This window comes from Suricata suricatta, chromosome 8, assembly GCF_006229205.1.
Source record: "Suricata suricatta isolate VVHF042 chromosome 8, meerkat_22Aug2017_6uvM2_HiC, whole genome shotgun sequence".
NCBI lineage: Eukaryota > Metazoa > Chordata > Mammalia > Carnivora > Herpestidae > Suricata > Suricata suricatta.
Window position 1 is genome coordinate 39,751,259 of NC_043707.1, and position 24,249 is coordinate 39,775,507.

At 44.6% G+C, this 24,249-nt stretch overlaps 1 protein-coding gene and 1 non-coding gene across 4 annotated transcripts in view; both read right to left on the minus strand.

The window, feature by feature from the left end:
• The window catches only part of TUFT1 (tuftelin 1), a 42,994-nt gene extending 19,402 nt beyond the window's left edge, over nt 1-23,592 (minus strand). For 2 of the 3 annotated variants that reach the window (XM_029948942.1, XM_029948944.1), the window contains exon 1: nt 23,339-23,590. In XM_029948942.1, coding sequence (XP_029804802.1) covers nt 23,339-23,398 — 60 coding nt within the window. In that variant the 5' untranslated portion in view covers nt 23,399-23,590. Of the gene's footprint in view, nt 1-23,338 lie in introns of all 3 variants that reach the window. The other variant, XM_029948941.1, reaches the window with a different exon arrangement.
• Nucleotides 19,905-20,011, minus strand: LOC115300524. Its single transcript, XR_003912695.1, has one exon. It is a non-coding gene; the product is annotated as a U6 spliceosomal RNA (small nuclear RNA).
• Nucleotides 23,593-24,249: the final 657 nt, after the last annotated feature.

Below are 24,249 nucleotides of genomic sequence, written 5' to 3' on the forward strand. Positions count from 1 at the left end.
GTAAAAGGAAAAAGTGGGGGCTGGAGATTCGGGGAGACAACAACATTGAAAGAGGCAAATAGGACCAAACCTTGCCAATAACCTGTGTTATGTGTAGAGCCGGACGCGAGGTGTAGCTGCACGGAGCCCCGGGCTTGCACCAGAAGAACAATGGGCTGAACTAAGTGTCTCTAAGGCTCCTTCCAGTTTTAATACTATGAGAGCATGAAAAGGGAATACATGCTTCCCCAGGCAAGGATGGGAGATTGGATGCTGAGCTGCCCAAGGATAAATGTGACCTTGCGGTCCAGGGGTATAAATGCCATCTTACCCTTAACAGGTTTTAAGGAACCCTCCTAATATTCTAAATGCCTGATGGAAGGAAAGGAGGAAGAAAGAATGTGCCCCACCCAGGGAGTTCTGAGAAGATTCTCTGGGCTGGGAACAGTCCTTCCTAAATAAGGAAATGAATCCAGTCTCTGTGGTCAGATACTTAAGGCTCAATGATCGCCCTGTAAAATGGCAGCACTACCATCCAACATAGGGGTTTCCACTGAAGATGAACAGAAAGCGTGTGGAGCTCTCTGCCACATAAAAGAGAGATACTCAAATATTAGCCTCCTCCCACGTCTTGGAATTAACCCAAATTTGAAACAGGTAGAAGACACTCCCACATGGCCCTTCATCCTTCCTAATCCTGGCAATGTAGCTGGTGTTACAAAAACACTTATTTCCAACCAAATACAAGCCAGATCCTCAGCGGGGTCATTCAGACCCTCCAGAGTCTGGGTCAACCCACTTCTGTTACTGCTCCTCACTGCTCCCTGTCCAGTACTTCCTAGTTTTCCCACCTCAGCAACTTTGCTTGCACCATTTCTTTTGCCTTACATGTCCTTTCCTCCCATTGGGCATCTGAAGTTCACATGCAAGCGCCACATTTTCCATGACGTGTCCCTACATCCCCTGGGAAACACACCCTCCCCTCCTTGAGCTCTTGGCATCATGGGGCTTCCTACATCACCTGCCTCTTAGCAACTTAGGTTGTGTAAGGAACTGTCCTTTCTGTGAAGTCATGTGGGCTGCCGTGTGCCACGGCCCTCGACATGCACAAGTATCTTCTGAATGTGTACACATGCTCCGTGACATCTGGGTCAAGAGAACATCACACAAGAAAGAAGAGGAAACGATTTCAAAATAGCCAGAGCGGCTGCCAACGCTTTTCCCCAGGACACAGACATGCACTTTGGTTCAAGCCACATCTCCCCATACCTGGAGGCAGCTGGGAGACGCTGGGGCATCTCTCAGCCAAAACAAAGGACTTATAGCCAACAAAGGTCATCAGGTCTCGTTTATTGTATGGACCCGGGCCGGGCGCGGTGGCGCGCGCCTGTAGTCCCAGCGACTCGGGAGGCTGAGGCAGGAGGATCGCTTGAGCCCAGGAGTTCTGGGCTGTAGTGCGCTATGCCGATCGGGTGTCCGCACTAAGTTCGGCATCAATATGGTGACCTCCCGGGAGCGGGGGACCACCAGGTTGCCTAAGGAGGGGTGAACCGGCCCAGGTCGGAAACGGAGCAGGTCAAAACTCCCGTGCTGATCAGTATTGTATGGACCCAGGCATTCTAATTGGAAAAGCCTGGACACCCAGGCTAGATGGGGGCCATGAGGGGTCATTTCATCCACACATGTCATCAGAACCCCAGATGGAAGGGAGAAAATGGGAAACTTGCAAATGTACTCAAAGAAATAATGTCTGAAAACTTTCCAAATGTTACAAAAGACAAAAACCCACAGATTCAAGGAGCAAATCCCAAATAGGTTAAGCTGCCCAATCATGCCAAGACTCATAATTCAACGTCTGATAACTAAAAACAAAGAGGAAAATCTTTTCAAATCAGAGAAAAATGACACCTTACCTATATGGGGGAAGCACTGTGATTAAAGAGCAGATTTGCATCAGAAGCTAGGATGGCCAAGAGGAAATGGCATATTATTTTCAAGTGCTGGAAAAAACCCTCCTAATCAAGCATCCTATGACCAAAAAAAATTCTCCTTCAGGAATGAGGGGGAAATCAAGATGTTCTCATGTAAAGAAAAACTAAGAATCTCTTACCAATAAGCTACATTAAAAGGGCTGTAAAAGATCTTTAAACAGAAAGGAAACAATATGAAAGGAACCTTGGAACAATAAAAAGATAGAAACAACATGAACAGAGATTCCTGGGTGGCTCAGTCAGTTAAGTTTCTGACTTTTGATCTTGGCTCAGATAATGATCTCGGCTCAAGTCAGGATCTAAGATTTGTGAGAGTGAGCCCTGTGTTGGACTCTGCTCTGATGGCACGGAGCCTGTTTGGGATTCTCTCTCTCTCTCTCTCTCTCTCTCTCTCTCTCTCTCTGCCCCTCACCTGCTCATGCTTTCTCTCACTCTCAAAATAAATAAATAAACTTTAACAAGAAAAAGATAAAACAAAACATGGATAGCAAAAAATATCAATAAATAGGCTTTCCCTCTACTCTTGGGTTATCTAAATTATGTTTGATGGTTGAAGCTAAAATTAATTACTGCCTAATTTAGTTCTAAGTATACACAGAGAAAATTTTTCACTTATTTATTTATTTATTTATTTGTGAGAAAGAGACACTATGTGCCCAAGTGGGGAGGATCAGAGAAAGAAGGAGACACAGAATCTGAAGCAGTTTCCAGGCTCTGAGCTACTACTGCAGAGCCCAATGTGGGGCTCTCACTAACTCTGAGCTGAGCTCATGACTTGAGCCAAAGTCACATACTAACTGACCTGAGCCACCAGGTGCCTTGGAAATATTTAATTATATTATGACTGGGAGAGGATAAAGAGATATAAAGGAAAGTAAGATTTCTATATTTCATTCAAACTGGTAAAATGACAATACTGGAAGACTGTGATAAGTTACATTTATACAAATGTAATACCTAGAGCAATCACTAAAAAGTCTATACAAAGAGATAACATTCAAACAAACAGATGAATCAAAATGGAATCGTAAAAAGCTTTCAAGTAAGTTACAGGAAGACAGAGAAAACAGATTAATGAAAAAATAGAGAAAACCAAAAATAAAATGGCAGACTTACCACACCAATAATCGCATTAAATGTAAGTGGTCTAAATATACTAATTAAAAACCAGATATTGGCAGAGTTGATTAAAGAACATGAATCAGGGGAGCCTGGGCGGCTTAGTCAGTTGAGCATCTGACTGTTGATTTTGGCTCCTGTCATGGGATCATGTTCCAGGCAGGGCATGGAGCCTGCTTAAGATTCATTCTCTTTTTCTCTCCCCGCCCCACCCCCCGCCCCTGTACCTCATTTATGTGCTCTCTTTCTAAAAAAGAAACATATTTAAACATAACCATATAGGCAAGTTCAAAATAAAAGGATGGGAAAAGATACATCATACAAACAATAATTAAAGGAAAGCAAGAGTGGCTATATTAATATCAGATAAAGTAAACTTCAGAACAAAGAGAATTACCAGAGACAGAGAGGGACATTATATAATGTAAAAGGCTCAATCCACAAAGAAGACATAGCAACCCCAAAAGGATATGCTCCAAACAACAGAGCTGCAAAATACGTGAAGCAAAAACTGAAGAACTAGCTGGGAGTGCCTGGCTGGCTCAGTCAGAATAATGTGTAACTCTTGATCTCAGGTGAGTTTGAGCCCCACATCAGGTGTAGAGATTACTTAAAAATAAAATTTTATTAAAAAAAAAACCAAAGAACTGAAAGGCGAATACACAAATCCACAACTAAATATATTTTTTAAATTTTATTACTTTTTTTATTTGAGAGAGAGAGGGAGAGAGTGCACAAGAGCAGAGGGGGCTGGGCGGGGGGGAGAGAGAGAGAGAGAGAGAGAGAGAGAGAGAGAGAGAGACGGAGAGGGAGAGGGAGAGAGAGAGAGAGAGAGACGGAGAGGGAGAGAATCCTAAGCAGGCTCCATGCTCAGCACAGAGCCCAATGTGGGGCTTGATCCCACAACCCTGGGATCATGAACTGAGCTGGAATCAAGAGTCAGACACTCAACTGACTGAGTCTCCCAGGCATTCCCCCTTCTCCTTCCCTTTTTTTTTTTTTTTAATTTAACAAATCCACAATGTTACTTGGAGACTTTTTCAACACCTATCTCTGAGCAATAAATAAAACTAGACAAAAGTCCAGGAGGATCTAATCAAGAGTTAGGAACACCCCCTGGACAGCAGAGTGTACATTCCTTGCATGCACCTATAGAACATAAAGATAGACAATAATTTGCACCATAAAACAAACCAACAAACTTGAAAGAATGGAAATCATTTAGAGCACATTGTCTGACCACAATGTAATCAAAGTAGAAATAATAGAAAGAGGGGCGCCTGGGTGGCTCAGTTGGTTGAACATCTGACTTCACCTCAGGTCGTGATCTGAGGGTTCATAAGTTTGAGCCCCATATTTGGCTCACTGCTGCAGCGAGGAGCCTGCTTCTGATACTCTGTTCCCTCGTCTCTCTGCCCCTCTCCTGTTCACGCACGCATGCGTGCTCTCTCTCTCGCTCTCTTTCAAAACTAAATAAAACATTAAAAAACAGAAATAACAAAGATAAAAGAAAAATTTCTAACCACTAGGAAACTAAACAACATCTAAATAATTCTTGGGTCAACAAGGAAGTATCAAGGGAAATTTTATTTTTATTTTTAATTTTTCTTAAGCTTTTATTTTATTCTTTAATGTTTTATTTATTTTTGAGAGAGAGAGAGAGAGAGACAGACAGACAGACAGCATGAGCAGGGGAGGGTCAGATAGGGAGGGAGATACAGAATCTGAAGACGGGCTCCAGGCTCTGAGCTAGCTGTCAGCACAGAGCCCAATACAGGGCCCAAACCAATGAACTGTGAGATCATGACCTGAGCTGAAGCCGATGCTTAACCGACTGAGCCACCCCGGCACCCCAACATTTTATTTTTTGAGAGAGAAAGAGCACAAGCAGGAGACGGACACAGAGAGAGGGAGACAGGATCTGAAGGAGGCTCCAGGCTCTGAGCTGTCCAAACAGATCCCAACACCAGGCTTGAACCCATAAACTGTGAGATCATGATCTGAGCCGAAGCCAGACACTCAACCAATTGAGCCACCCAGGTGCCCTTCAAGGGAAATTTTATTTATTTATTTATTTTAAAATTTATTTATTTATTTTGAGAGAGAGTGAGCACAAGCTGGAGAGGGGCAGAGAGAATCTCAAGCAGTTTCCGTACCATGGTGCAGAGACTGATGCAGGCTTGAACTCACAAACTGTGAGATTATGAGCTCAAGAGTTGGATGCTTAACCAACTGCGCCACCCAGATGCCCCTAGGGAAAATTTTAAAAAATCACTGAACTGAATAAAAGTGAAAACACAAAAGGTCAAACTTTGTGCAAAAGATCTAAAGCAGTTCTGAGAGGGAAATTCATAACAGCAAATGCATGTATTAAAGGGATGCCTGGCTGGCTCAATTGGTAGAGCCTGTGACTCTTTATTTCAAGGTCAGGAGTTCAAGCCCCTTGGAGCACACAGATTACTTTAAAAAAATAAGACACGTACATTAGAAAAGAAGAAAGTCTCAGACCAACAATTTAGGCTTCTCACTTCTAGAAAAAGAAGAATGAATTAGACCCAAAGTGGGATAGGAGGAAGAAATTAATAAAGAGAAGAAATGAATAAAATTTAACACAGTAAAGTAGAAAAAAAAAAAATCAATGAAATGAAGAGCTGGTTCTTTGAAAAGATCGTTGAAATTGATAAACCTTTAGCATGATATCCAAAGCATAAGATAGCCCTATGAACAACTCTATGAACATAAATTTGACAATTTAGACAAAAGGGTCCAATTCCTCAAAAAACACAAACTACCACAAATTACCTAATATAAAACAGGTAATAGGAGTAGCCTTATAACTTTAAGGAAATTAAATTCACCATTTTACATCTCTCTAAGAAAAAGAAATATCCAGGCCCCGGTGATTCCACTAGAGAATTCTACCAAATGTTTAAAAAATTAGCACGAATTCCACATAATCTCTTTTCAGATTAAAAAAGACGTTTTTATTTAAAAGTGTATTTATCTAGAGCGAGAGTGCACACGCATGTGTAAGAGTGAAAGGAGCAGAGAGACAGAGAGAACCCCAAGCAGGCTCTGTGTTGCCAGCTCACAGCCTGACATGGGGCGCAGCCCCCTGGACTGTAAGATGACCTGAGCCAGAATCAGGGGTTGGATGCTCAACCACCTGAGCCACCCAGGCGCCCAAAATCTCAACCAGAAAACACAAGAGGAGAAAACACTTTCCAATTCATTTCCTGAAGCTAGCCTTACTCTGGTGCCAAAACCAGATGAAGACCATTTTATTATTGTTTCTTTGTTTTATTCAGTTTGAGAGAGACGGAGAGTGTACATGTGAGCAGGGGGAAAGGATGGCGGGGGAGGGAGGAGGAGAGAGAGGGCGAGAGAGAACCTCAAGCAGGCTTCATGCGGAGCCTGGCACAGGGCTTGATTCCAGGACCCCGGGATCATGACCTGAACCAAAATCAAGCGTTGACACTCGACTGACCGACCCACCCAGGCGGTTCAACAATTTTTCTTTTTTTTTTTTAAAGACAGAAAAAAACCCACTACAGACTAATATCTCTCATGAACATAAAAGATTCTAGTTCCTTTTTTTTTAATGTCTATTTCCTTTTGAGAGAGAGAAACCGAATGTGAGCAGACGAGGGGCAGAGGGAGACAGAGACTCTTTTTCCCTTTAATATTTCATCTTTAATTTCCATCACACTAAACAGTCTTCAAAATTGGCTTTTAATGGCCACGAAGCCTGCCACTGAGTAGATTAAATTAATTAAACTTAGGTATTCAACCTAAGCCCCCATCCCTGCCCTCCCCTTTTGTAGATTACTGTCAAATTCTCTTTTTATTTCTTGTATGTTTATTTTTTATTTTAGAAAATGTATTTATTTTGACAGAATGAGAATGATACACAACAGGGCCTAGGTCACCATCACATTTACCGCCTGGTCCCTAACCCTCGAGCCCAGTTGACTGTTTCTCTTCTTTGCAGAAAAAGAATTGCATTTGGAACAGTTAGATCTGAGCTCAAACACTGACTCTGGCTTTTCCTTGTTGTGTGTAGTGATTTATTCTCCCTCAACCTTAGTGTATTAATTGGTAAGATGGGCAGTATGATGCTTAAGTGAAAACCCAGTCACTACAACGTGTAGATAAAAGTGCCAGTTCCTCAAAATTTGACGTGATGCTCCTCTTCAAACTATCTTTCATAAGAATATGCTTAGGGGCGCCTGGGTGGCTCAGTCGGTTAAGCATCCGGCTTCGGCTCAGGGCATGATCTCACGGTTCGTGGGTTCCAGCCCTGCATCGGGCTCTGTGCTGACAGCTAGCTCAGAGCCTGGAGTCTGTCTTTGGGTTCTGTGTCTCCCTCTCTCTCTGACCCTCCCCTGCTCACGCTGTCTCTCTTTCAAAAATAAATAAAACATTAAAAAAACCTGAATATGCTTAGAAGTTCAAGTAAAAATGCCTTGTTGGAAAAAGATGCATAATAACTTCTACCTTGTGCTGTATACAAATACAAGTTTCAAGCGGATTGCGGATTTAAATGTAAAGAGCAAAAGTTTTTAATTTTTTTAAACGTTATTTATTTTGGAGAGAGAGAAGGAAGGAGCATGAGCAGGGGAGGGGCAGAGAGAAAGGGAGACACAGAATCTGAAGCAGGCTCCAGGCTCTGAGCTGTCAGCACAGAGCCCGATGCAGAGCTTGAACCACGAACTGTGAGATCACGACCTGAGCCAAAGTCAGCTGCTTCACCAACTGAGCCACCCAGGCGCCCCCAAGGCAAAACTTTTCTTAAACACAGCATAAAAATATTCTCCCCGTTAAAAATTGATAATTGATATATTTTATTAAAGTTTTGAAGTTTTGTTCATCAAAAGAGAGTACATGGCAATCTACAGAACAGAAGATATTACTCTCTATATATCTGATAAAGGATATTCAGAATACATCAAGAATTCCTATAAAACAAAATGAGTAAATACAGCATGGTATTCTGGACTGGATCCTGGATCAGAAAAAGTACATTAGTGGAAAAACTGGTGAAATCTGAATACAGTCTATATTTTAGTTAACAGTCTTGTATCAACATTAACTTTCTTAGTTATGACAAACATACATGGTTATGTGAGATGTTACCATTGGGGGAAATGGGATGAAGAGTATATGAGTATTCTCTGTAATATCTTTGCAACTTTCCTATAAATCTAAAATTATTCCAAAATAAAAAGTATATATTTTTAAAAGTTTATTTTGAGAGAGACAGAGAGCACACAAGAGGGGCAGGGAGAGAGAGACAGAATTCCAAGCAGGCCCCACACTGTCAATGCAGAGCTTGATGTGGGGCTTGAACTCACAGACCATGCGATCATGACCTGAACCAAAATCAAGAGTTGGTTGCTTAACCAGCTGAGTCACCCAGGCGCCCCAAAAGTATATTAAAAGAGAGAAGAGGGCAAGGAGGAAAAGGGAGGAAAAGAAAGTTGGTGCCCAACGGAAAAATGGGCAAAAGACTTCAACAGACACTGGATAAGAGGATATCCAAATGGTCAATAAACATATGAAAAGGGTCAGTCTCACCAGTCATCAAAAACGAACTAGAAATTAAAATCACAAGGCAGGGGCGCCTGGGTGGCTCAGTCGGTTAAACCTCCGACTTCGGCTCAGGTCAGATCTCACATCCGTGGGTTCGAGCCCTGCATCAGGCTCTGTGCTGACAGCTAGCTCAGAGCCTGGAGCCTGCTTCCGGGTCTGTGTCTCCTTCTCTCTCTGCCCCTCCCCCTCTCATGCTCTGTCTCTCTCTGTATCAAAAATAAATAAAACATTAAAAAATTAAAAAAAAACGCAAGGCAATACTACAAAATACCCATCAGAATGACTACAAATGAAAATAAGAAACAAACAATGTGGGCAAGGAACGGAACTTATACACTGATGGCAGGATTGCTCATTACCATAATCCCTTTGGAAATATCTAGCAAAGATGAACATCAGCAAACCCTATAATTCCTGGTTATCTACCCAACAGAAATGCATACCTGTTTCCCTGGCCCCATCCAAAAATAAAATCTCCTCGTATAAAAATGTTAGAATGTTCACAGTAGCATTTTTCATAATACCCCAAAATTAGAAATCATCCAAATGTTCAAGAATAGAATGGATAGGAGCACCTAGTAAGTAGGGCATGCAACCTTTTTTTTTTTTTTTTGAGAGAGCGCACACAAGCTAGCGAGTGAGAAAAGGGAGCACAGGAGGGGCTGAGTGAGGGAGAGAGAGAGAATCTTAAGCAGTGTCCAGGCTCAGCACAGAGACTAACACACATAGGGCTTCATGGTGGGAGTACAGGGTAGAGGCTCCATCTCACAGCCAAGAGATCATGACCTGAGATGAAATCAAGAGTAAGTCACTCAGGCACCCCAGGGCATACAGCTCTTAATCTGAGGATTGTTGAGTTTAAATCCCATGAAGGTATAGAGATTACATACACACATACGTATATAAAACCACATTTTATTTTTAAGATTTTCTTTTTTTTTTAATTTTTTAAATGTTTTATTTATTTTTGAGAGAGAGAGAGAGAGAGACAGCGTGAATAGGAGAGAGTCAGAGTCTGAAGCAGGCTCCAGGCTAGCTGTCAGCACAGAGCCTGACGCGGGGCTCAAACCCACAAACTGCGAGATCATGACCTGAGCCAAAACCAGACGCTCAACCGACTGAGCCACCCAGGTGCCCCCCTCCTTTTTTTTTTTTTTTTTTTTGAGAGAGAGAGCCCACATGTGCGTAGGGGAAAGGCAGAGAGAAAGGGAGAGAGAAGCTCAGGCAGGCTCCAGGAAGAGCCCAAGGCAGAAATTGATCCCACAACTCTGGAATCATGACCTGAGCAAAAATCAAAAGTCAGATGCTTAATCAACTGAGCCACCCTGGCACCCCTAAAGATTTTAAAGTAATCCCTACACCCAAAGTGGGGCTCAAACTCACAACCCTGAGATCAAGAGTCACATGCTCTTCTGATAAAGTTGGCCAGAGGACCCCTAAAACCATATTTTACAAATTTTTTTAATGTTTTTTATTTATTTTTGAGAGACCCAGAGAGACAGTGCGAGCAGGGGAGGGTCAGAGAGAGGGAGACAGAGAATCTGAAGCAGGCTCCAGGCTCTGAGCTAGCTGTTAGCACAGAGCCTGATGAGGGGCTTGAACCCACGAACCGTGAGATCATGACCTGAGCCAAAGCCGGATGCTTAACCAACGGAGCCACCCAGGCACCCCTAAAATCGTATTTTTTAAAGAAAAGAGGAGAAAGGATAAATTAATTGCAATATAGTGGTGCAATGGAACAGTATACGGCCATTAAAAAGAATGAAACATGCAACATGGATAAACGTCATAAAAATGTTAAGCAAAACAATTCCAACACAAAAGTATACTCAATGATCCCACTTATACATAAAAAAGTATCAAAACAAAATATGTTTTAGAGGCTGCAGCAGTGGCCACCCCCAAAGGACGGGGGTGGGTAACGGCTAGAAGGGGAAAATGACTAGAAGCAGGAACTTCTGCGGTGCTGGTAATGATTTGTTTCTTGATCTGGATGTTGGGTAGAGGAATGTGTCCAGTTTATGAAATTACTTGACTGTATACTTATGATCCATGCACGTTTCTGTACATATGTCATCGTTAAAAAGAATCTATTAAAAAAACTAAAAACTTCTCATGGTATGAAATTCCCTCAGGATCAGGACCATCGTTATCTATACCGCCTAACGTGTGGACATCTCCCACTACCATCCCTGTACCCTACACTCTAAGCATCCCAGACGTTCCTGATCCAGCTGTAGGAAGGTACCCAAATCTACATTTCTTTCATTGATGAGTCTTCATGTAAATACATGTTTCACCTCCCCATAAATGCACGGGTGGTTTTCTCTTTCTAGGTCCCTTGACTTCCCTTTCCCTCTTTGGAGAATTCCCAGCTCTGGTATCCTTTCTCTAAGGGTCTTACCCCAGGATTCCTCAGTCAGAGCCTGCTCCTGCACCCACTGCGTCCTACACTACACTGTAACACTGATCTCATTTCTTTATAACTATTTTATGCAACTTCCCCAGTAAAATCATAAGCTCCTTGAAGGCGACTAGCTTATTTAGCACAATGCCTGGCTTAGAATAGGTTCTCAAAAAATATGCACTGAAGGGTGCCTGGGTGGCTCAGTCAGTTAATCATCTGACTTGATTTCAGCTCAGGTCATGATCTCATGGTTCATGAAATCGAGTCCTGCATCAGGCTCTGTGCTGATGACGTGAAGCCTGCTTGGGATTCTCTCTCTGTCTCTCTGCACACCCCCATCTCTCTCTCTTTCCAAAAATAAATAAACATTAAAAAAAATACACACTGCATCAATTCCAGGTGATGAGATCAAGGATTTCTCCATTCCCATTGTTTTGAGAAACTCATACTTCTCAGTTTAGAGAGGTAGTATGGAATACTGGAAAAAGTATACACAAAAAGAGGGGAAACAAAAAAAATTGAGCAAAGACTGAAAAAGGTAACTCTAAGGAGAAATATAAGTAGCCAAGAGATATATGAACGCAGCTCAGCGTGGAGACGGACGGCAGCTACACTTGTGGTGGGTGCACAGTTTGAAGACTCGTCCAATCACTATGCCGCACTGTGGAGAGCTGCCAGGAGAGCTGCCAGGGGAAGAGATGTGTGCCCTGACCTAAGATCAGCCACCTGCAGGGCTGGACAGTGTTATCACTCCCAGCTCAAGGCCGGAGACAGCTTGGCTGGGCTTTCTTATCGGCTCCTCAGACGCTGTGCTAAAACTGCGGCTTTTGTTTTTTCTTTACCCTAGCCCCTTCACGTGACCCTGTTTCTTAGCAACTGACCTGTGCTTTTGCTCTTTATAAGATGAATGTTTTCTCTCAATAAACTGAGGCTTGATCAGAAACTTCGTCTTGCCTCCATTCTCTGTGCCCCCTGCCCCCCAATTCTCACTCCCTCCCTCAGGACCTGCATTGATTGACCTGCGGGCCGGGTCACCACACACTTAACACTAATGTCACCTTGTGTGTCAACTATACTTCAATTAAAAAATAATAAAATAAAATGTTTAATGCACAAACAAATCAGTTGATAGATGGACATATGGATTGATAGACAATGTAGAGGCTTAATCTGAATATAGGGAGTTGGGTCAGTGAAGGTCAAGTCCTTCACTATCAAGAACTATACTGTCCAATGTGGTAGCCATTACCACATGTGGCTACTGATCGCTTGAAACGTGACCAGTCCAGGGGGACCAGGGTGGCTCAGTCAGTTAAGCATCTGACTCTTGATTTTAGCTCAGGTCATGATTCATGGTTTGAGACTTTGTTTGGGATTCTCTCTCTACCTCTCTCTCTCTGCCCCTTCCCCACTCTCTCTCTCTCTCTCAAAATAAACAAACATTAAAAACATGCACCCAATCCAAATAGAGATGTTCTGTACAAAGATATAGTACAAAAAATCTAATCATTTCTTTTTATGCTGATCATTTGTTGGAAGGATAACCTTTGCATATACTGGGTTAAATAAAATCTATTATTTGGAAAAAAAATTTTTAACATAAAATTTAAAAATATAGGAAAGATGCTCAACCTCACCAATAATCAGGGAAATGCAAGTTAAGACAATGAGTTATCATTTGGAGGGAACTTCATTAAACTTACATATTTAGGAAGTGTAAGAGGAAACATGCAGATGTCTGTTCATACCAGCATTGTTCGTAACGGCTAGCCACTGACAACAGCCCAGACGGTCCGCTGATAACAAAATGGATGAATAAATTCTGGCGTATTAGTACAATCAACTACTGTTCATACGGCTTCATGTTTTGACATGAATGAATGATGCATGAATCTCCAAATTAATGGTAAGTTTTAAAATTAAGCCAAAGAGGGAACACCTGACTGGCTCAGTCAGGAACGCATGAGTCTTGATCTCAGAGTTGTGAGGTCAAGCCCCACGCTGGGTGTAGAGATTACTTAAATAAATAACCTTCAAGGGTGCCTGGGTGGCTCAGGTGGTTAAGCAATCGATTCTTGATTTCGGCTCAGGTCATGATCTCACCGTTGATGAGACTGAGCCCTGTGAGGGGCTCTGTGCTGACAGCGTGGAGCCTGCTTGGGATTCTGTCTCTCTCTCTCTCTGCCCCTCCCCTGCTCACGCTCTTTCTCTCTCAATAAATAAATAAATAAACTTAAAAAATAAACTATAGAACATAGATAATACCATGAATATGAAGTTCAAAACATGCCAGGTCAAGCACTATATCACTTGTGCATGTAGGAAAAGTATAACAAAAGGCAAGGAAATAAATACAAATTCAAGACAGTGATCACTTCTGTGGAGGAAGCTGAGGGTTATGAAGTAGGAGGGGCTTCAAAAATATTGTCAACGTTCTATTTATTGAGTGTTCCCTCCACAGCTGTCCATTTTATTGCTCTTCTTTAAAGCTTCCCATATGTACAAGCCTTCTTTTCTTGCTTTTCAGTAAAGCAATGTACTTTTCTTCGTGTAAATCCTGCAGAAATAGCATATTTAGACCATCAGATTGGCAAATATTAAAGGTCTTCATAATATCCAGGATTGGTGAGGGTACAGGGAAAAAAGTACTCTCATATGTTGTTAGAGAGAACATAAGTTTATACAAGTATTTCTGGAACTTAACTTGGCAATATTAATAAAAAGTGTTTGTATATTTTGCAAACCCCTTGACCCAGTAATTCCACTTGTAGGAATATGCTCTATGAGGGACACCTGGGGGGCTCACTTGGTTAAGCGTCCGGCTCATGATCTCACAGTTCATGGGATCAAATCCCGGGCTCCCGCACTGACATCACAGAGCCTGCTTGCGATTCTCTCCCTCTTCTCTCTCTGCTCTTCCCTCACTTGTTCTCTCTCTCTCCTCAAATCAATACATAATCATTAAAAAAAAAAAGAATATGCTCTATGGAAATCCATGCACATGTGTCCCAAGATATATGTGTAAACCTGCTGACTATGATACTGTTTACAAATAGTTACAAACCGGAAACAGCGTAACTATCCTCTAGTAGGTGAGTGGAAAAAGTATGGAGTCATCCACACTACGGAACACTATGCTGCTAAGCAAACTTCTACGAACTGACAGAAAATGATCTTCAAGATATACAGAAAAAAAGCAAGTCACCGATGCATAAAAAAATGACTTCTTATTTAACTACATAATATGCACGTTCATAGTAATTGCCGATCGCCATATACAGCAACTACGAAGTACTAAGCCCTACTGGGCTCTGTTCTAAGTGCTTGATATATATTAACGCATGTAATCCTCACTATAAAATTATATGGTAAATATTCTTATCAACATTCTCCTTTTATAGACAAGAAAACTGAGAAAACTGAAGCACACATATTAGGTATCTTGCCCAAGACCATCTATCTAGTAAGGGACAGAGCCAGGATCCAAACCCAGGCCCTGTGGCTCTGGACTCCTTTCCCCAGCCACCAGGCCACAGAGCATTCTAGAATACACTGAATTTATACACATTAAACAAGAGAAGGACAGAGGAGTAAAGGGACATTCAGTCCATACTTCCACAGTGTTTTAAATTTTAACAACAAAAATGTATTTGAGCAGCACCAGTCCAATATATAAATAAAGAGATGGCAAGAAAAAGTGCTAAACTTGGAGTTGGACGTGGGGTCTGAGTCCAACTGACACCTATTAATCCTTGAATAAGTCACTTTATCTCTCAGGGCCTCAATTTTCTGTCTGCATAATGGGAGGGATAATGCCCTACGTTCAAGGTGGGGTAGCTAGATAGGTAAGATAGTGTGAAAGTGCTTTCCGAATCATAAATCACTTTGCAAAAGTGAGGCGGCGTTACTTTCCCGAGGAGCTCTGGGAAGACTGCGGGGAGGGGGGGCGGGCAATTGTCTAAATGAAGCCTGCGAACAGATCTAGATTTCTCTGTGGCACCTCAGCCTCCAGAACCAGAGAATCCAGTCTGCGAGGCCACAAACCTCAACCCACAACCCCAGCCCGGAGGTGAGGAGGAAAGCCGGGCCCTCTCTCTGCTTGGCGCCGTTGGCTGTTTTCCGGAGCCGGGGTAATCTCAGGGCCGCGAGCAGGCTCTGGGGGTGTTAGCGGCTCTCCCAAATGTGTAGCAGGGCAGCCCCACTGAGGACCCCCTGAGAGTCCCGATAAGAAGGGGAGCCTTCTTCGCTAGGGGGAAAGAAACAGCTAATCACAGGGTAAGCAGCCATGAACCTCATAAACATTCTTGGGGAGAAGCCCGGCCACCTCCAAATTACAGGCAGCCTCTCGCCTCTGTTCAAACAAATCTCGTGCCGTGAGTCACTCCTCAGCGCGGGGAGGGGGTGAACACAGAGCTGGGGGTTAGAGATCAGGATGCTGAGGAGAAATGGCAGGGGACAGAGAGGGAGGCCCCGGAGGCTCTCACACTCCAGGCTCACATGGAAAGGGGACAGATCTGTGGATCTACGGGGAAGTACGGCTCCCGGCTCCCACTCCCAGGCTGCTCTGACAGCTCTGAGTGAGGGTCAGGGTCTTTCTAGGAGGAAGTGAGCGCAGTGGAGATCGTCTCTGAGCTGGAGACAGGCATCCTTACTCCACCTTCACTCCACAACCCACTCTTCCATCCCTCTGTCCTTCAGTCCTGTCCCCTCTCCTACCTGACATGTGGTCTCTCCAACTGCTGCAGCAGTCACCTCAGGTTTCCCCTCTGAGAAATGGGAACAGCCAGCCACTTGAAACATGGGCTCCCAAGAGGCCGGGACAAAGAAAGACCCAAAATGCCCAAGTGGGCCAGATGGGGTGGTTGGGGCCTCCCCTCTCTCAGCAGAGACTCCCAGGCCACTCCACTCCGAGGTTCTGGGCAGCCGTGGTCCTGCCTTACATAGGGCTCTCAAGCCCAGAGCCGCCCTTCTTTTGAGTGTGACACAAAGAATTATGCCCGCTCCTCCCCACAGATTAGCCAACAAAATAGGTGTCTGCCTTTTGTCTGGCTACCTGCCCAGAGGCATGGGCCGGACAGGCACAGCACAGAGGGCTGATGGGTGATTGCGAGGTGAACCGAGAAAAAGGATTTAGGGTGGTACCTGAACCAGGGCAGCCCTTCTCACCACCTGGAGAACTGGCACAGGGCACCGCGGGGTATACGAGGCCAGACAGGGAGTGTATGCAGGAAGGAGGTGGGCTGCTGAATGCTCAGCTCTGAAAAAGACACCCTTTTCCTCTTTCCAGGAAACCGTGAGGCGCTCAGCCTGCGTGGAATGAAGGGGCAGTTTCTCACGCCCCTTCCCCTCACTTTTTATTTTGTCATTTTTTGCTTTTGTGCCCCCAGACCCAGGGAACCATTTCCTTTCTCTTCCTTCCTCTGCCCATCCTCATCATAGCCCATCTTTTCTTCTCTTCCTGCTATGGATGGCCAGGCTGAAATCTAGGCCACCAGCCTCCCTGGCACATACCTATTCCCCTAACTAAACCTCCCCACCCCTAGCTAGGAGACAAAGGCATTTCACAAGACTCTGCTTTGTGACCAAAGAGGCATGTGCCATAATTACCAGCAGGCGGGGAAGCTCGCCTCAGTGTCTGAGCACATGTGTCGGGAGCCGAAACTATCTGGGTGAACACCCCACCTCCCACCCCAGAAAAATATGGGCAGATGCTGGTGCAAAATGCCAGGTGCCTGGGTAAGCCTCCTATTCCCATCCTCTGGCAGAGTTCTGGATTCCCCAGATTCCTGGCAGGCCTGGAGACATGAGGTACAGTATTCTGGACAGTAAGAATCTAGCAATGAATGGGGGAGATGGAATGGTGTGAGGAAGAATTTATGGGCTGAGCTTGGGGCGGGTGTCAGGAGTGGAAGCAACAGGCAGTCACTAAACTTGAAAGGTTCCTCTGCCCAGGAGTTTCTTCCCCACCCTGGTGTCACAGAGCCAGCTTTCACCATTTTAAAATTTGTTCATTCCTCTGGAGTAAGCATCAATGACTCCAGTGGAATCCTCTTTCAAAATGCAAATATTCTTTTTTTTAAATAATTTTTTATGTGTATTCATTTGCGGGGGGTGGACAGAGAGAGTTAGGAAGACATAGAATCAGAAGCAGGCTCCAAAATCTGAGTTGTCAGCACAGAGCCAGACGCGGGGCTCGAACCCATAAACCACGAGACCATGACCTGGCTGAAGTCAGACACTTAACAGACTGAGCCATCCAGGTACCCCTCAAAATGCAAATACTCTGACCCAGTAATTCCACTCCTAGGTATGTCTCTCCAAAAGAAATTAAAGTATCTGTTCACACAAACACTTGTAAATAAATGTTCATAACAGCATTAGTCATAATAGACAAAAAGTAGAAACTACCCAAATGTCCACCAACACTTATCCATGATGAACATATGTGGTAATATATCCACACACAGGAATATTATTTAGCTATAAAAAGGAAGTACTGAATCATGTTACAACACGGATTGACCATAAAAACATTATGCTAATTGAAAGACACCAGTCACAAAGGATCACACATTATATGATCACATTTACGTAAATACCTAGAATAAGAAATCTCGGACAAAGAAAGTAGACTAGGGATGAGGGGTTGGGAGAAAATGGAGATTGACTGCTAATGGTAACTTCTTCTTTATAGGTAAAGAAAATGTTCCAAACTTGATTGTATTGATGACTGTATAACTCAGTAAATATATGAAAAGTACTGACTTATACATTTTAAATACGTTATGTGTGCAGTCCATGAATTATACCTAGTTAAAGCAGTTACAGAAAAATTGGGCCCATAATAAGCCTTCGATAAATCATAACTTTAATTAAAAAACAAAAAACTTTTTTTTTAAAAGGAACGGAGCTCAGGAAAGACTTTGGTATTAAACTAACTCAGCTTCTGAGATCCTAAAGGAATAACACTTAATCCAGAGTAAAGACAAAGGTTCAGACTGCAGCTGAAGAAAAAGTTCCAAATCCACGCAGGTGTTGAGAAAAACTCTCTGGCCAAGATTGATCAAGACAAAAAACTAGAGAAGATGAAAAAAATGCAAATATTCTAAGAAAGGGGAAAACTGATAGACTACTTAAAGGGAATCATCCTACTAAAGGGCCCACAGCATCATGGGACACCAGCTGCCTGAGCCATGAGTCAGAAAGAGGAAGAGGAAAGGGGCCTAGGGCGAGATGCCTTCATGCAGACCATCAGTCTCGTCTGAGACCTCTCCTGGCTGAGTTGGTACTAGCAAAGGTTACTCTGGGCCCCCACAGGCCCCTTCTCATCCTTAGGACCCTCCACTGGTACAAGAAAGAGGAAAGGAACAGATAAGAATAAATATTAATGTAATCAGAAGAAGTAAACCTTGACCAGACCAGAGAGTTCTCAGACTCTTCCTCCATCCCTTGGGTGGGGGGGTCTCATGAGAGGTTAATACAGTCTCATCTAAGCCAGTAAGTAGAGCCAGCAGAAGATGACAGCCAACATCTGAGCAATTACCATGTGTCATGCATCGTGCTTAAAGTTTCACATGCATTATCTTATTTAAACCTTATAACAAAAAACCTTATGAAGAGGGTGAAATTATTATCCCCATTTTACAGATGAAGAAACTAAGATCCAAAAGATTAAGTAACTTACTGAAGTGACCTTGGACAAAACAAACACGGAAGCCAGCCCACTATAGGGTCAGATTCCCAGGACCAGGCTCTTAAGCACCATGCTAGTAACAGAAATCATAGTTCAGCTGAAATTGATATGTAAATACACTGGGAGGCTGGGAGAAGGGAAAGGGACCGGGTAAGGAGTGGGAGTGTAAACTTTTCTATAATTCCTACGCAGGAAGTCAACAGATGTCTAAAACTGACAAATCAAAAAGTATCACTATAAGCATTTTATTTAGAAACGGGGTAAACACCAACAAAAGAGCTGAGAGTTGAAAGTGGCTACTTCCATGGAGCAGGGCTTGGGGTAGGAAATTGCCTGCTATTTTTTTTAATGGTTTTTTTTTTTTTATTTATTTTTGAGAGAGAGAGAAAGAAAGAGGGAGAGGGAGAGAGAGAGACAGCATGAGCAGGGGAGGGTCAGAAAGAGAAGGAGTTACAGGGTCTGAAGCAGGCTCCAGGCTCTGAGCTGTCAGCACAGACCCTGACTCGGGGCTCAAACCCACAAACTGTGAGATCATGACCTGAGCTGAAGTTGGATGCTTAACCGACTGAGCCACCCAGGTGTCCCTACCTGCTATTTTCTTTTAAAAAGCCTTTTGATATTATTCGATCTTTTAGAAATCATGAATATATACTCCTTTGATTGCAAAATAAGTGAAAAAGGAAAAGAAAGAAACAGAGATCACTTGAACCGAAGTCTAACATGGGGAACATCTGCTGGTTTTGCCACACGGCTTCCATTCTCCTCTACCCGGAACAGCACTTGGGTTTTGCTTCGGGGGGTCTCTCTCCTTTCCTGGGGAATCTGGTGGGCCTGCCAATCAAGGACCTCTGCAATGCCCTTGCCACAGTGGGTGAGCGGCCAGTGACACCCTCTCCTTGGAAGACCTGGAACCATTTCCCCCACATGTAGAAACCCTCCATTAGTTTCTCCCACTTAAACGGATCCAGATCCAAGTTCACATTTTTTTTAATTGAAGTATAGTCGACACACAATGTTATATTAGTTTCGGGTATACAACATCGTGATTTGACAACTCCACAGTTACGCTGTGCTCACCACAAGTGCGGCGGCCATGTCACCATCCAATGCTATCATGATACCACCAGACAATAAACACTTCGCGAATCTGCACGTCACACTTGCACAGGGGCCATGCCAATCTTCTCTGTATCGTCCCAATTTTAGGATGTGTGCTGTCAGTGCGAGCACATTTGGTGCATACTTTTTTAATGTTTGTTTATTTTGCGGGGGGGTGGGAGGGCAGAGAGAGAGGGAGACACAGAATCCAAAGCAGGCTGCAGGCTCCAGGCTCTGATCTGTCCACACAGAGCCTGAGGCGGGGCTCAAACTCACTAACAGTGAGATCATGAGATCAGGACCTGAGCTGAAGTCAGACACTTAACCCACTGAGCCACCCAGGCGCCCCAGTTCGCGCTTTTTAAGCTTTCCTTTAAATTCTGTGAGGTGCCCATTTCCTTTTAATAAATTCCTCTTCTGCTTAAGTGAGTTGAACAGTCTCTGTGGTTTATAACCAAAGGCACTTACTGGAATGTCTAATAAAAATGACTGAGGTCTGTTTGTGCTTCTATTTGTCAGAATAACTAACTTACTATAGTGGCTTGCAAGTTTCTCTGACCTAAAACAAATTTTACCTGAAGATCTCATAGGCAGACACACATACATATATTGTGTATACATACATATAACTGAAACAAAACTTTTGCCAAAAATGTCCACTGTAACACTCACATAGCGCTAATTTTGTTTTTCTTAAGACTTTATTTTGTTTAGAGAATTTTTAGATTTATGACAAAATCAACTGGAACATACAGAGATTTTTCATATACCCCTTGCCCCCACATATGCATAGCTTCCTCCATTATCTGTATCATTCACCAGATGGTTTTTTGGTTTTTGTGTTGTTGTTGTTTTAACAAGGATGAACCTACACTGACATAATGTAATCCCCAAAAGTCCACTGTTCCCCTCAGGGCTCACTCAAGTAAAGTGAATAATGTACATTCCATGGGTTAGGACAAAAGGATTTTGACTTCTTATCACCCAGAGTATTTGCACTGACCCCCCCAAAAAAAAGCCACGCTCTATGCTCTGTCTATTCATCTCCCCTCCATCCTCAACCCTCCTGGCAACAAGAGTGATCTTTTTCTTTTTGTTGTCTCCACTCTTTTGCCTATTCCAGAATGTCACATGATTGGAATCTATTTATTTTCTAAGGCTGGGGTCTAGCCCCCTACGTGGATTTCAGACCCACTAGTAGTAGTGACAATCTGCAGTTTGAAAAACACTGGCTCACTGTACCTGCTCCATCCGCCCCCAACAAAAAAAAACAATCCAGAGAGTGTATGAGCCATGCTTCCAAGCCCAAGTATGATGCGCCAAAGCACATGGCCAGGCTGGTAGGGAAACACCGACAGAGTCCCAAAGTCCAGACTCGCACAAGCACACACCAGGTGGTTAAGTTAGTCTACACTGGTGACACAAGAAGAAACACCTCTTCATTTATATGTTCGTTCACTTTGCACAAGCACTGAACACTCGCTCTATGGTGTGAGTATATATTGCAGCTTCCTGGTACAGAGCTGTAAATTCTGTCCTCCAGCTGGCTCAGAGGAGAGGAATCCCAGACAAAGCCTGACCCTGACCGACTGTTGGCCACCCCCACCCCCTCCTTAAGAAGCTCAGGAATGTCTCCAAGAACAGAAACAGGCAATGCTTGTTTCATTCACACCTTTGAAGTAAAATACCTCTCAAGTCCAGTCTAGAAAAAAGGAATAAAGGGAATTTCTGTCTCCCCTTGTTCTAGAAGTCTCTGATCAGCTTCAAACTAATCCATGGCTGGCACCTGGCTAAATTTCTTGCTCACTGTTTTTTTTTTCCTACTGACTCTTTCTACCCCTCGAGGCAAGCAAGAAAATATCAAAGGACAAAAAGGTGTCAAAATCATTCTCAACTGTACCAATACCTCAGTCTTAAGACCTTTCTGGATCTCTTTTTCACAGCAAGCAAAAAAAAAAAAAAAAAAAAAAAGAAAGAAAGAAAAAAAAGAAAAGCCTTTCCTTTATTTTCCTCATACTCTTTTCTCCTCAACCATTCCAAAACAGTAAGCAAGAGAATGGAGTAGGATCTGGGGCAGACACAATAGATGGATTTCTTCCATATCTTCTGAGCTCCATAGCTGGGGGAGTAAGACTACAGAGAATGAGAGATTGAGGCAGCAGCAAGACCTGCAATGGGGTAGAAATACTAATCGACTGTACAGAAATGGAGAGGGGACTGTGAATGGAACTGATCATCTGTACTTGAGATGAAAACTATTCTTGGTTGTTATTTTGTGAGGAATCCAGGTGCCGCTGCCTCAGCTCCCCCAGGGGGCATGCTGAGAGAGGACAAGGGGAAGGGAATCAGGCACACCATGCAGGGAGGGGAAATGGAGGGTTACAAACTCCCCATCACCTGGGCTCCCATTTCACTCTCATCCACAATAGCTGGAAAAATGGGTGAAACAGTACACACTCTTTCTGGGTCAAGTTCCCTAGCAAAGCCTAGAAACATTCAGCCACAAGTTACCCTCTTCTGCCTCTGAAGAGGAAAAATCACATGGTGGGGTGGGGTGGGGTGGGGGGTGAGGACAAGAATAGGGACCAGGAGACAGCGAGAGCCAAGAGAGTGAGGGGAGCAGGGCAGGTGTGTTAGCCCTGGAGAACACCCCTCTGTCCCCCACCCTCACTTTGTCCGGAAGCTCTCGCGTGGGTCACTACTCTTCCCTTTTCAGCCTAGGTTCTGGGATCCCCTTCATTTCGCGGCTTGGACACTGGACACGGAAACAACGTGAATAAAACAGTCCCAGGAAGCTACCGATCGGCCGATGGGGGATGGGAGCCAGGAGAACCGCAAGGGGAAAGAGAAACCCTAGCAGAGAGGTGACCCCCTCAAGCGGACAGCTCTAAATCCCTCCTAGCGAAACGTGGCGTTCCTGGCCAATCTCGGCGTGCCTGGAGTCCTATCACCCCACCCTCTGGCCCAAGCCCTAGGCTTCACTTTGTCTCCTCACTCATCACCCAAAGCACCAGTAAGTTCTTTGAAGGACCTCTGCGGCCACCAGGACCCACAGAAAAGCCGAACCCCCCTCGTCGGGGATCCAAAGTCCAAAGGGCGCAGAGATCCCGTCCAAGGAGCTCATTTCTCCTCCGACCCAATCTACTGCCCAGAGGACGCCTGAGTAGCGCGCAATGGAAATCCGTGCGGAGTCCCCGGCAGGAGTCGCAGTGTCTGTTCTCCCATAGGGCAGGTACGCCCCGAGTCTCCGAACAGCCTTCCTCCCGAGACCCCTCAGCCCGGACCCCCGCTGCCCGCCACGGGACGGTAGAAAAAAATGAAAAGAGAGAGCGGCGAGGAGCCGACGGCCCCAAGCCGGTCGCAGGTGATGTCAGCGACCTCCGCACGGGGCACGGGAGGGGCGCAACTGGAAACAGAGAATACCGGGCGCGGGGAGGCGGCGCGGCCGCTCTCTCTTACCGCGGTCTGCTCCTCCGGGTGCACGTCCACCAGAGTACACCAGTTCCGGGTCCCGTTCATCTTACTCCCGCGGCGATCCCAGCGCAGAGAGCGACTCCCGCCCGGAGGTCCGGCTCCTACTAGGCAGGCGCGCGCGGAACCGTCCTCTTGTATAGGCGCGTCGGGGGCGGGGACTGCTAGTTGGATACGCCCCTCAGGTGCCGTTCGCCAATGTGAACGAAAGAGCAGGGTGGGCGTTACCGAGAGTCATCGGGACACGCCCATCTGCTCTCGCTCACATTTACATAAAGGTGGGGCTTGGAGGCTACCTGAGGCTGCTTGGCCGAAATTTTGTCCAGCGTTACGTGGCTGTACCTCAAACATTCTTCTTGCTGTTCCTTCCTTTCAACTCCAAGGTCAGTGCTGGTGAAAGAGAATCACCCTGCCTGCCCCTCAGAGGATGAGTTGGAAAAAAGCTTCCCTACATTCTCCTCTCCCCATAAGGCCAGCTTTGGGGAGCTGAGCAAACGTTTCCTCCATCACCGTAGAAATGCAGGCACCAAAAGGCCAACTCACTCAGACTGGCCTAAGCCAGTCTGGCAGGTGCCCTGCCCTGGCAGGAGGCCCAGGCCAAAGTCAAAGCCAGCTTGGCTCTGGGTGGGGCTTGTTTTGTAGAAGCTATTATACTAAAGCTGCCCTTATATGGTCAGGAGAGGCGGGACACATTGCCTTAAAAGAATTTTGTATTCTTGAGAAAGGAAGAACCTCAACTTCTCCAGTGGTATTTGCTCCGAGGCCCAGATTAGCATTTTAAGGACCTAGGGGAGAGGATTGCCAAGGGTGGAGTCTCTTCCAGCCCAACATCTCTCCAGGTTGGCTGCTGTCCACATGGGCTGGGCTGTGGTCTACATGGGAAGCACACAGGTCTGACC